Genomic DNA, 13,549 nt, shown 5'->3' with positions numbered 1-13,549 from the left:
AGAGCCATGATTGGCCACAGGCAGGATGCGTAGTACACGCCCCACACTATATAAGGCCGCCAGCGCGGCGGCCTTGTGTAGTGTGTTGGCATCTGTAGCAGTTAATGGGTGTTCTGTGTACCTTCAACACAGTATACACCGATCGTTATCGGCCGATTTTTCGTTCTTGCTCTTCTGTAGTGGTTGTTGTCTGCGTGCCCTGACCGCAGTATACACCGCTATATTCACCTATATATCTAGCGATATATCTATCTTTTATAATAGAGCTGTCAGTCAGTGTTAGGAGATTGTGCGTGCTGTCTGCGTGCTCTGAACGCAGTATACACCGCTATATCCACCTATATAGCTAAATATCTTGCTCGTTTTAAATAGAGCTCTCAGTCAGTGTTAGGAGATTGTGCATGCTGTCTGCGTGCTCTGAACGCAGTATACACCTCTATATCCACCTATATAGCTAAATATCTTGCTCGTTTTAAATAGAGCTCTCAGTCAGTGTTAGGAGATTGTGCGTGCTGTCTGCGTGCTCTGAACGCAGTATACACCGCTATATCCACCTATATAGCTAAATATCTTGCTCGTTTTAAATAGAGCTTTCAGTCAGTGTTAGGAGATTGTGCGTGCTGTCTGCGTGCTCTGAAAAAGACGGACGGCAAAACAAATTATACAGGGGTGATAACCCTTCCCTATGTTTTCCAAAAAGCTTAAAAATAGTTTTTTTGACTGGAGCTACACTTTAAAAATGTACCAGTTGAAAATTACAAACAGATTCAACTTAACACAACAAACCTACACAGTCCCTGTCTTGTTTGCACTGCCTGTATACTGCTGTTCTGAGTATATAGGGCCTGGGGGCCACACGTATTTCCTTTTTTTGGGTATGGGGTTCCCCTTAATATGCGTACAAGACCCAAAGGGGCTGGTAATGGGCAGGGAGGGCTACCCATGCCATTTTTCTCAATGATTTTCAACCATATTGCAGGAACCAGATATAACATTAAAACCGCAAGCAGCTTTAAATGACGTTATTTCCGTTAAATGTCATTTTGTGCAGGGACTGTTCTAAACACGGGAAACACGTGGCACTTCACGGGCATACTACAGACACCCCCCAGGCACCATATTTAACCACTTGCCGCCCGCTCTATTACAAATAGACGGCGGCAAAGTGGTTTCATAATCCTGACCGGACGTCATATGACGTGATCAGGATTATGAGCCGCTGCGCGCCCCCGGGGGCGCGCATCGCGGCGATCGTTGTTGCGGGGTGTCAGTCTGTCAGACTCTTTACCACGTGATCAGCCGTGTCCAATCACGGCTGATCACAGTGTAAATGGGAAGAGCCGGTGATCGGCTTTTCCTCACTCGCGTCTGTCAGACGCGAGTAGAGGAGAGCCGATCGGCTGCTCCTCTGACAGGGGGGGTCTGTGCTGATCTATTATCAGCACAGCCCCCCCCCCAAGGATGCCCACACTGGACCACCAGGGATGCCACCAGACCACCAGGGATGCCCAGCAGAGGTAATCCTCCCTAGACCACCAGGGATGCCAGTCAGGCACAATGGATGCCAATCAGTGCCCATAATGGATGGCAATCAGTGCCCACAATGGGCATCACTGATTGGCATGCATTATTGTTTGGCACTGATTGGCATCCATTAGTACAGTATAACACCTGTGTTGCTAATGAGTGCCCACCTGTGCTGCTAATGAGTGCCCACCTGTGCCGCTAATGAGTGCCCACCTGTGCCGCCTATCAGTGCCCACCTGTGCCGCCTATCAGTGCCCACCCATGCCCATCTGTGCCGCCTACCAATGCCCATCTGTGCCGCCTACCCATGCCCATCTGTGCCGCCTACCCATGCCCATCTGTGCCGCCCATCCATGCCAATCCGTGCCAGCTATCAGTGCCAATTTGTGCCACCTATCAGTGTCCATCCGTGTCGCCCATCCATGTCGCCCATCCGTGTCGCCTATCAGTGTCGCCTATCAGTGCCGCCTATCAGTGTCCATCAATGCCACCTCATCAGTGCCACTTCATTGGTGCCCATCAGTGCCGCCTTATCAGTGCCCATCAGTGTAGCCCCATCAGTGCCCATCCGTGAAGGAGAAAACGTACTTATTTACAAAGTTTTGAAACTGAAACAAAAAAAAACATTTTTTTTTTCAAAATTTTCGGTATTTTTTTATTTGTAGCACAAAAAATAAAAACCGCAGAGGTGATCAAATACCACCAAAAGAAAGCTCTATTTGTGGGAAAAAAATGATAAAAATTTCATTTGGGTACAGTGTAGCATTACCGCGCAATTGTCATTCAAAGTGCGACAGCGCTGAAAGCTCAAAATTGGTCTGGGCAGGAAGGTGTTTAAGTGCCCGGTATTGAAGTGGTTAAAGGAATATTTCACTTTTTTTTTCATTTTAATGTCATTAAAATCAGTGCTCCCGCCAAAGCGGCCGTTTTTAAACGTTTTTTTTGCATTGACCCATGTCCCCTTGGGCAGGAGTCAGGTCCCCAAACCCTTTTTAGGACAGTATCTTGCATATTAGCCGTTAAAATTAACACTTTTAATTTCGAACGTTCGAGTCCCATAGACTTCAATGGGGTTCTAACGTTCGTACGAATTTGGGGTCCGTTCGAAAGTTCTGGTGCGAACCGAACAGGGGGGTGTTCGGCTCATCCCTAATGTACTGTATATCCTTATAGATGGGTCATCTCCACTCCCACCAAGGGGGATAGAAATATATTACTGCCTAGTCTAACATTTTCCAGCCAGGGTTCCTCTAAAGATATTCTGGAACCACTTTATTAAGAGGTTAATGGAGGTCTGGTGAGCGCACAATCTGGGTGTGAGCACCAAGAGAGTACAGGATAGGGTTTTGGGAATGAGGTGTTTTGTAGTCCACTATGCACAGTTTGCCGGAGCATATACTGAGATTTGGAGGAAGAAGCTCTGGAGGTTTTTGGGACATTTATTGGTGGTGATATCGTTTATTGAAGTATAAAGGAGACATTGAATGGACTTTGATGTTAATTGATGATTTATCACTGGATACTGATGAGGCAAAATTATTCAATGATTTATATGTTTCGGCCCACCGAGTAGGGTTGCCAACTTTTCTTCAAGTCAAACCCGAACACCTTAGCGGCGCACAGCATAATTTTTTTTATAGTAAACTATACATATATTTTGCTGTTAAATAACATTTCTAATCATAAGTCATTAATAACAAGAGTCCCCCTTTACGTCAGAGTCCACAGCTTTCCCTTTCACAGTAAGGGGGGACTCTGCAGACTCTGATGTAAGGGAGAATTATGGGGACTCTAACATAAGGGATACTCTATGAACCCTGATTTAAGGGGCAACACTGAGAACTCTGCTCTATGAAGAGGACTCTGATGTAAGGGATGCTCTAGGAACCCTAATTTAAGGGGGAACACTGAGAACTCTGATCTATGGAGAGGACTCTGATGTAAGCGGGAACACTGTAGCCTCTGGTGTAAAGGGGAGCTCTGATGTAAGGGGTGCTCTGAGAACCCTGATTTACCTTAGTGTACTCACTCAGCGGCAGGAGAGAGAAGGGGGGAGACTTCAGTCACAGACAGGGATGGATGGTGAGCTCATTCACCCCTAAGCAGTCAGGACCTCTCATCTAGATGTATCTGAGGCTGCTGGACTTCAAATTTCCGGCCTGCACTTTCCTTTTCTGAGGCACAGTGCTGTGGTTTGGAGTGTGGGCAGACACAGTGGGGTAGGCGCGGGAGGAAGAGGTGGCAACCCTGCTGCCCCACAATGCACTGTACATTGGAAGCCCCGATTGACTGAAGCAAAGAACACTGTCAGGGCCATGACTGGAGTAAGTAATGATGACTGTGCCCAATTATGGCTCATTGCTCATAGACCCACCTCCTCTAGAAAAAAAAAGGATCCTTCCCACTGCATCCATTTGAAGAGTGATGATCAGTGATATTGAAGTGGAGATAGATAAAACAGGGCTCTGTTCAGTGCTACTAGTGAGTAGGGATGAGCCGAACAACCCCCCTTTGGGTTCGCAGCGAACAGGCAAAAAATGTGTTCAAACACCGTTAAAGTCTATGGGACATGAACATGAAAAATCAAAAGTGCTAATTTTAAAGGCTTATATGCAAGTTATTGTTATAAAAAGTGTTTGGGGACCCGGGTCCTGCCCCAGGGGACATTTATCAATGCAAAAAAAGTTTTAAAAACGTCAGTTTTTTCGGGAGCAGTGATTTTAATAATGCTTAAAGTGAAACAATAAAAGTGAAATATTCCTTTTAAATTTTGTACCTGGGGGGTGTCTATAGTATGCCTGTAAAGGGGCGCATGTTTCCCGTGTTTAGAACAGTCCGAGAGCAAAATGACATTTCTAAAGGGAAAAAAAGTAATTTAAAACTACCTGTGGCTATAATGAATTGTCGGTCCCGGCAATACACATAAAAGTCATTGAAAAAAACAGCATGGGATCCCCGCACAGTCCATTACCCTTACCTTCAGGTCTGGTATGAATATTAAGGTGAACCCCAAACCAAAATTTAAAAAAAATGACGTGGGGGTCCCCACAAATTCCATACCAGGCCCACACCCCACCCCATCAAATGCTTTTTCAGTATCCATTGACAATAATATGCTCCGGGGTCTGGTTCGGTCCATTATGCATCCAATTCAATACATGCAGGACCCGAATAGTATTATCTCTGGCCTTACAGCCCTTCATAAACCCTGTTTGATCTGGGTGAATCAATTTAACTATATGTACTTGTAACCTAAGGGCCAGCATTTTAGCCAGGAGCTTAATGTCAGAATTGAGGACGGAGATGGGCCTATAGCTGGCACAGCACTGAGGATCCTTCCCTGATTTCGGAAGAACTGTCACATAAGCCAGCAGTGCCTCTGGAAGCAATGGGTTAGAGATCGAAATAGAATTAAAGTATTTGCACAGAGGAGCCAACAGGATTGAGGAAAACTTTTTATAATACATATTTGTGAAACCATCTGGTCCCGGGCTTTTACCCAATGGCAAAGCCGCAATCGTTCCTCCTAATTCTTCAATAGAAATAGATTTTTCCATTTCCTCCAGGGACGCAGATAGAATAGCTTGCAGCTCTGAGGCCTCGAGATACTCCCGAATTCTGTCCGCACGTCCACCATCCATCACCCCCACAGAGACTGAGTCTATATTATATAGAATACCATAGAAAAGATGAAACTCAGCTGCTTGGGTGTCCACTATCTGTTTATTGCTTACCTTTATAGTGTGAACATGGCGTAAATCCTGTTGTTTCTTTAATTGTCTAGCCAATAGTCTCTCACCTTTGTTCCCTTGTTCATAGAAACGGTGGGCAAAATATCTGTTTATGTTGAACTTTTTGATCAAGAAGTTGTTTTAAATCTACCTGCAGTTTCTCTAGTCTGTGCGCATCCCCAGGTTTTAAATGGGCCTTGTGTCTAAGTTTATGTATTTCCTCTAGGAGCTCAACCATTTCTTTCTGTCTCTCTTTTCTAATACGCAACCCCATTGAAATTAATTCTGATGACCGCCTTTTGGGCTTCCCATACCACTTGGTCAGACACCTCCTCTGATATATTGGTCTCAAAATATAATGCTAATGTGCAGGACAGGGATTCCATCTCCTATCCTCCAAAATAGAATAATTCAGTCGCCATGTTCTTTCCACGCACCCAATCACTGCTGGATGCATCGTTAAGCTTATTGGGGCATGGTCTGATATGGTAAATGACTCAATAGTTCAGGAATATACATAATTCAAATAATATTAATCGACTAACGACCATATCGATCCTTGAATATACATTATGTGTTTTTGGAATAATAGCTGAAATCCCTGTCCCGCTTGTGCCGCACTCTCCAACTGTCCACCAAGTGCAGAGAGCAAAGGCACTGCTTAACATGCCTTTAAAGCCTTATGAGGCACAAAAGTTTTCCCCGAAGAGGTGTGAAGATGGTGCGATTATTGGGGGATTATATAGTAGCGAGGGTATAACATTGATCCTGGATCTTGCCCTTAACAAAAAGAAAGCGGCCTTCCAGGCCTGCTCGTATTTATATTGGTACTAAGGGGCATTGTTTATGAATAGCTATTGTGACTCCTCTGGCCCTAGAGATGGGTGAGGGTGCATGGAACCATTGATTATATAGAAAAAGAGGCATACATGGGGTTGACCCTGCCATGAAATGCATCTCTTGCAGAAATACTATCGCTGCCTTCATGTGACACAGTTCATGCCAGAGATGGCCCCGCTTACCAATCGAGCAGAGCCCTCTCACATTATGCAATACAATCTTCATTCTACCTGCCATTCTCTCGCTACTTCCATGAATCTCCTACTATGCTGCTGCGCCAGATCGGTGTCTGTTCCCAGCTTGGATGCATCTGGTGAAAAAAAAAAACACACACATAAAACCGTCTAAAACCCATAACCTACTATGCCACTGTCTATGGCACATCCCCTTAAAGAGAGGATGAGTCCGTGCAGAGGTGCACCACCTGTGAACAGAGTCCCCCCCACACTCCACCACTTGGCAGAAAACATAGTCCCTTATCTCGGGACCGGCCTAATGGGGAAAGATGGATAAAAACATGAACAGAGTACCTAGTGAACCCCGGGCTTCCATTTATATCCTTGTTTAGCGGTATTTCAGCACATTGCCTCCAATATCCCCAACGAAGGGGTAAGAAAAGAAAGAAAGAAGACATTTTTGGGGGGGGGGGGGGGAGAAGGGAGAGAAAAAAAAGGGGGGAGGAGAGAGAAAGCAAAACAGCACCCACCGCCTAAAGTATACCCCCCCCCCCAATCAATTCTAGGCAATCTGCCCTCTTAACCTTTTTAACTTTATCCCCCTACTCAGGTATGTCCTTCTAAGACCAAAATTATAGTCTTGTCTTTCCACATTGATCTTCTGTTGACCTTTAACCGACACTTGTTCTGGTCATTGTAGTGATGGTTTACAGCAGGCATGTCCAAAGTCCGGCCCACGGTCCAGTTTTGAACTGCCCGCCTGGTAATCTAAACATATATATCTTTTGTGGCCCTGACGATCTCCCAGCGCCGGGGCCACAAAAGATATATAATCTGGCTGCATTGGAGATAGGAGGCTGTACGAGCGCTGTGCACACAGGAGTATTTCCTGTTTACACTGCAGCCTCTGTAATAGGAAGTTCCATCTCCGCCATTGGACGACTGTTCTGTCCATCAAAGGAGGCGGGACTTTCTCTTAAAGAGGCCGCTGTGAAAACAGGAGATTCTCCTGTTCTTTGGCGCTCGTCCAGCCCCCTCCATGTCCCCCCCAAGGCTGCACTGATGGCAATGGTAAGTACATTCCTGGCTAATAATGAGTGAAATCCTGGCAATGGTGGCTGCATTCCTGGCAATAGTAAGTGAAATCCTGGCTAATGGTGGCTGCATTCCTGGCAATAGTGAGTGAAATCCTGGCAATGGTGGGTGCATTCCTGGCTAATAGTGAGTGAAATCCTGGCAATGGTGGCTGCATTCCTGGCAATAGTGATGAAACCCTGGCAATTGTGGCTGCATTCCTGGCAATAGTGAGTGAAATCCTGGCTAATGGTGGCTGCATTCCTGGCTAATGGTGGCTGCATTCCTGGCTAATAGTGAGTGAAATCCTGGCAATGGTGGCTGAAATCCTGGCTAATGGTGGCTGAAATCCTGGCTAATGGTGGCTGAAATCCTGGCTAATGGTGGCTGCATTCCTGGCTAATGGTGGCTGAAATCCTGGCTAATGGTGGCTGCATTCCTGGCAATGGTGGCTGCATTCCTGGCTAATGGTGGCTGCATTCCTGGCTAATGGTGGCTGCATTCCTGGCTAATAGTGGCTGCATTCCTGGCAATGGTGGGAGCGCAGATGGGCACTGACCCTTATTTTGCTTCAGAGTTTTTTATTTAAAATTTTAAGTTTTTTTTTTTCCTGAAACTTCCCTCTTATTCGCCAATACGGTATATCCAAATAACACGCCTGAGCTCATCTCTTCAACACACACAGCCACAAAGGCAAGAGAATTCTTGTTGGGCCGTGTATTAGTGTTCGAACAAACACACTTGGACCGATTTTTAATGGTTCAAAGAATGTCAGGCAAAATGGTCGGCCCTCGTGCATGTTCACTTCATCAAATCTGGCCCTCTTTGTAAAAAGTTTGGACACCCCTGGTTTACAGTTATTCAGTCTCCAATCTGGAATGTCCACCAGAGGGAGCTCCAGCACCTCTGTGAAGTGTTGCAATGCAAATCATCTTTAGTTTTAAAGTGGAGGGCCACCCTGAAAAAAAAAAAGACATTAAAAATTAGAAAAAAAATCTGAAAAAAAAAATGAAAATTTTTTTTTTTAACTTACCAGAAATGCCTGTTGCTTGGCACATCATCCTAATCTGCCTCTTCCTCCTCCGCGGAGATCTTCTTTCTTCTCTCCTCCGTGCGGCGTCTTCTGGGTAATGGGTCGCGCTGTGTTCTGGGAACTGTGTGTCCCAGAACACAGCGCGCCCCATTCACAAAGTGCTGCACGACTCGCGCATGTGCAGTAGGAAACGGGCAGTGAAGCCGCAAGGTTCCACTGCCTATTTCCCTTAGATAGAATGGCGGCGCCGGCACCCGAGAACCGAGGGACGTGTCGGCCTCGGGCGGCCGACATCGCGGGCGCCCTGGACAGGTAAGCGCTTATTAAAAGTCAGCAGCTACAGTGTTTGCAGCTGCTGACTTTAAATATATTTTTTTTTTTTTTAAACCGGCCCTCCTCTTTAAGTGTTGCTGTCTTCCCATTCCGTGTTGCTATAATCTTAAAGAGAAGCACGGAACAAGGACCAAAGGTACTAGGGAGTGCTGGGCATGACAGGGTGACTGAGGGACTCACAGGGTTAACATTTGGAGGTGGAGCTGAGGAAAAGTTAGAGCGAGGAAGTTGTTTGGAAAGGGGGAGGAGCCAAATAAAAGGGAGGGGAGGAGCCGAAGGGATCATTCGTGGCCTAGTGGGACACAGAGGAGGCAGTTTTTCCCACCCTCCCGCCCTAATGTTTAGGTGTTTATTTTGGTGTGATGTTGTTGCTGTTTTTTTCTTCTTTTGCAGGTTTCGTTGGCTGTTACGACATCTGGAGGATTTTAACAGTGGGAGCGGTGTGTTCTGGTGGTTTCTGATGGTAGACGGTTACTCAGAAGGGATCTGAGGGTGTGGGGGGCTCATCGAAAGATCGGTCCCTCTGGGTATTCCTTGAACGGTGGATGGAATACGGCTATGTTCACTGGCGGAAGTTGTCTCCGACCGGTCACAGGTGGAGGCCTTTGGAAAAGTTGGTCAGGTGTACCGCAGTGAGTTAGTGTTGGTTTAAGTGGGGTCACCGTCAGAGATCACCAGAATGGGCATTTAATGTTGTTGATGTGAATAAAGTTATTTATATATATATTTATATATTTTCATATATACAAGTTTATTGGAGTGAGTTTTATTTTGTGTTTAATAAAGGCTGTTGTGGCCAGTTTACTCCAACTAATGGTGTGGTGTCGTTTCTAAAGGGTAAGGTGTTGGGGAAAGGTAAAATAGAAGGGGAACATTCAGGCTACACTAGTCAAGGGATATTCCCAACGATATTTAACCTCGGCTGCTCGTAAAACTTCCAACAAGGGTTTAATCATTCTTCGTTGCATAAGAGTTCTATATGATAAATCTGGAAATAGAGCAATTTGTACACCTTCAAAATCAACTACTGCAGTATATTGATGTGCGTTAGGTTAGGGCACATTTACTGCAGTATATTGAACTGTGTTAGTGCGCGTGTACTGCAGTATTTTGAGTTGTGTTAGTGCACCTTTACTGCGGTATATTGAGGTGTGTTAGTGCCAGTTTAGTGCAGTATTTTGACATACGTTAGTACACATTTACTGCAGTATATTGACACGTTAGTGCACATTTACTGCAGTATATATTGACGTGCGTTAGTGCACATTTACTGCAGTATATTGAACTGCATTAGTGCGTGTTTACTGCAGTATATTGACACGTGTTAGTGCACGTTTACTGCAATATGTTGATGTACATTAGTGCACGTTTACTGCAATATGTTGATGTACATTAGTGCACGTTTACTGCAGTATATTGAACTGCGTTAGTGCACGTGTACTGCAGTATATCGACACATGTTAGTGCAAATTTACTGCAGTATATTGATGTACATTAGTGCACATTTACTGCAGTATATTGACACGTGCTAGTGCAACTTGACTGCAGTATATTGATGTGCATTAGTGCATGTTTACTGCAGTATCTTGAACTGCGTTAGTGCATGTGTACTGCAGTATATTGAACTGCATTAGTGCACGTTTACTGTAGTATGTGGAAGTGCGTTAGTGCACCTTTACTGCAGAATATTGATGTGTGTTAGTGCATGTTTACTGTAGTATATTGATGTGTGTTAGTGAACCTTTTCTGCAGAATATTGACATGTGTAAGTGCACATTTACTGCAGTATGTTGAACTGTGTTAATGCACATTTAGTGAAGTATATTGAGGTGCATTAGTGTGTGTTTCCTGTTGCATTATGGCAGCATACACTCTGGGTTGTGACTCCGCCTCCACAACCTGATAGGACCACATAGCTATAAGATGACGATACGGCCCCCACCCCAGCATTCTCCTGCTTTTCCTCACCTGTTGGGACCGCACGGATCAGCACTCCCTTACCACTTTGCGCCAGCCAGGTTCTAGCCTCTCCTGGATGGAAGTCCTTCCCGGTACAGCCTCTAAACGAAGCTAAATGGAAGGAACTCCACTCTGGTGATCTCAGGGGTATGTTGCACTCTCTCTGTGACCTTGAATAAGCCTTAAACAGGCTCGCATTTTTATTTGCCTATGGTTGGAGCTTTAAACAGGCTCTAGTAGTATTGTTCGGCTCCTGTTATAAGCCTTAAAAAGGCTTGGCAATGTCTTTGGCACATAAGCCTTAAACAGGCTTAGCGATATACTCAGCACATAAGCCTTAAACAGCCTTGGCTAAATTGCAGTGGTCTCCATCTCTGTCTTTCCCTGTTTACCTTGTGTGTATCCTTTGATAGTCTTCCTGGGCGTGGCTCTGGCTGCAGATTTAAAAGGATTTCATTGAATTTGTCTGTGTACTTGTACCTAGACCCTGGATTGCCAGTATTCTGACCTTCCTTACAAAACTTTGATCCATCCAGGGAGGCCCGGAATGGCTGGACTGCAGGGGAAGTAAAGAAGGGCCGGGCATGACAGTGCTGGATAAGGTGGAGAGATAAGGGGTTAAATGTGAGAAGAGATAAGAGGGCGGAGGAAAAGGAGAGCTGTAAAAGGAGGAAGAGCCATATAAAAGAAGAAGACAGAGAGAGGACAGGGGCGGACTGACCATGGGCTACTCGGGCACTGCCTGAGGGCCCCATGCCCCTAGGGGGCCCCATCAGGGTTGCCAGCCTCAGTAAAACCAGGGACAGTATGTAAATCCCGAGATTATAGCTGCCCCACCTCTCCAGTACCTTCTCAGCCAATAGAAACATGTCTGTGTGTACTGTGTGTGTGATTGTGTACTGTGTGTGTGTTTGTGTATACTATGTGGCCCCGTAATCTCTGATTGCCTGGGGGCCCCATAATCTCCTATTGCCCGGGGGCCCCATGAGTTGTCAGTCTGCCCCTGAGAGAGGAGGCAGTTTTTACCACTGCTCCTCAGCTATGGCAGCCATCGAGGTGATATTGGAGGAGCTGCAGCGGGAAGGCGGAAGTTAGAAGACCGGAATGGTTGTGGCGGCATGTGAGAGAGCTGGCGGACGTGGCGGGAGAAGACCCCGGGAATGGTGAGCGGACACAGCGCGCGCGAAGGTCTTGGCCTCCGGCATGTTTTTCTCCAGGGCCTGCTGCTCGGCCACCTCGTATAATGCGGAGCCCAGGGGAGGACCGCTCGATTCCCCCTGACGAAGAGGCCACAGCGGGACATTACAGGCCTGGGGAGGTCCACACGCTGCCAGCCTGGGGAGGTCCACACGCTGCCAGCCTGGGGAGGTCCACACGCTGCCAGCCTGTGTCGGGGGGCGGGGCCACAGGCGCACATGGCGTTGGCTCCCCTCCAGTGGGGAGAGACAAAAGGGAGAGGGGGGTGGCATTGGCAGGGCCCAGCAGCACTGGAGGGATGGCTGAGAGGGATGGAGCTGCAGTGGAGAAGGTGACCATAGGAAGGATGGGAGCCATGCAGCTTGTGAGGGGACAGGGACCACCTGCAGGCTGTTCAGCAGTGAAGTCAGGCAAGGGCGCCCGGACATCCGCTTCTACAGGGGCTGGTAGGTCTGGTGCGCACCGCCAGTCTGCCGTGGAGTTTTCAGCCAGAGGGGTGGTGGCACCGTTGCGGGCAGTGGTATCAGCCTCCGGGGTCTCTTCCCATGGGGGGCTTACACCCCCGCCTACCTGGGACCAAGAGGAGAAGTCGGAAGGTGATGAAGAACCACAGGTGCCAGCGAGGGAGGTCATCTGTCCGGCTGTAGGGAGAGTTTCCGGTCATACGGCTGTTGCGGCAGTTAGTGTTTTTCGGTGTTTACTGTTAAGTTTTCATTTATGCCATTCACATCCTGGGGGTGGATAATGCATTGGCTGACTCCCTGTCTCGTTTTCAGTGGGACAAGTTCCGGGAGCTGGCACCGGGCGCAGAGGCAACGGGGGTCCCTTGCCCAGACTGGATTTGGAAGCTGCCATTGGAATCGCCGTGGGATGGATCCAGCAGTCGGTAAGTGCGTCCACGTGGTAGGCTTACTCGAAGGTGTGGTCGGGACTGATTCGTGAAGCAGGGGTAAGTAAACGGGGATCCGATTGGCGTCTGCTGGTACTCTACTTCGTGGCCAGGAATATTGAAAAGGGGGTGTCGGTGTCCACCATTGACCAGATACTGGCGGGTTTGACATTCCTATTTAAGTTTTTTAGAGTGGAGGATTGGACCAAGGACTTTTGGGTACGTCAGGCCTTGAAGGGGTATTGGAAACAGAACAGGAAGAAGGATGTAAGACGGCTGGTAACATTCACGAATCTCCAGGCGATGTGTGCCGGTTGAGCGAAATCTGTACATCGGGCTACGAGGCGCAGCTGCTCACAGCGGCGTTTTCTGGTGCTTTCAGGATTGGGGAATTGGTGAGCCTGTCAAAAAGTGCAGCCGGGGGGTTGTTGGACAAGGATGTGGGGTTGGAGGTAGACCGGGTGGGGCTCTGGTTGCGCAGGTTGAAAACGGACCAGCAGGGCAAGGGGAAGTTGGTATCCCTGTTTGCGCTTCCTGGATCCAGGGTGTGCCCAGTGGCGGCGGTTCGGGACTTCAAGAGGGTGAGGCGGGGGAGGGGCCTTTCCTGCGGCATGAGGATGGGTCCTTTCTGTCCACGTACCAGTTTGTGTAGGTTTTCAGGAATTGTTTACGGGAGGTGGGTTTGGATAGCAAGGACTAGGTGTCGCACTCCTTCCACATCGGGGCGGCCACGGAGGCTGCCAGGTGTGGGCTGGATGAGGCGGCCGTCCCTTGGATCGGTAGATGGGAA

General features: G+C 47.5%; 1 protein-coding gene across 1 annotated transcript in view; it reads left to right on the top strand.

The window, feature by feature from the left end:
* The window catches only part of LOC143986859 (uncharacterized), an 82,795-nt gene that overhangs the window by 47,077 nt on the left and 22,169 nt on the right, over nucleotides 1-13,549 (top strand). The window contains exon 8 of the mRNA XM_077485266.1: nucleotides 12,579-12,756. Coding sequence (XP_077341392.1) covers nucleotides 12,579-12,756 — 178 coding nt within the window. The remainder of the gene's footprint in view (nucleotides 1-12,578; nucleotides 12,757-13,549) is intronic.

The sequence above is a fragment of the Lithobates pipiens genome, unplaced genomic scaffold (assembly GCF_037356315.1).
Source record: "Lithobates pipiens isolate NorthernLeopardFrog02 unplaced genomic scaffold, aLitPip1_a1.2 Scaffold_18, whole genome shotgun sequence".
NCBI classification, from domain to species: Eukaryota; Metazoa; Chordata; class Amphibia; order Anura; family Ranidae; genus Lithobates; species Lithobates pipiens.
This window is presented reverse-complemented; position numbering and strand designations above follow the sequence as displayed.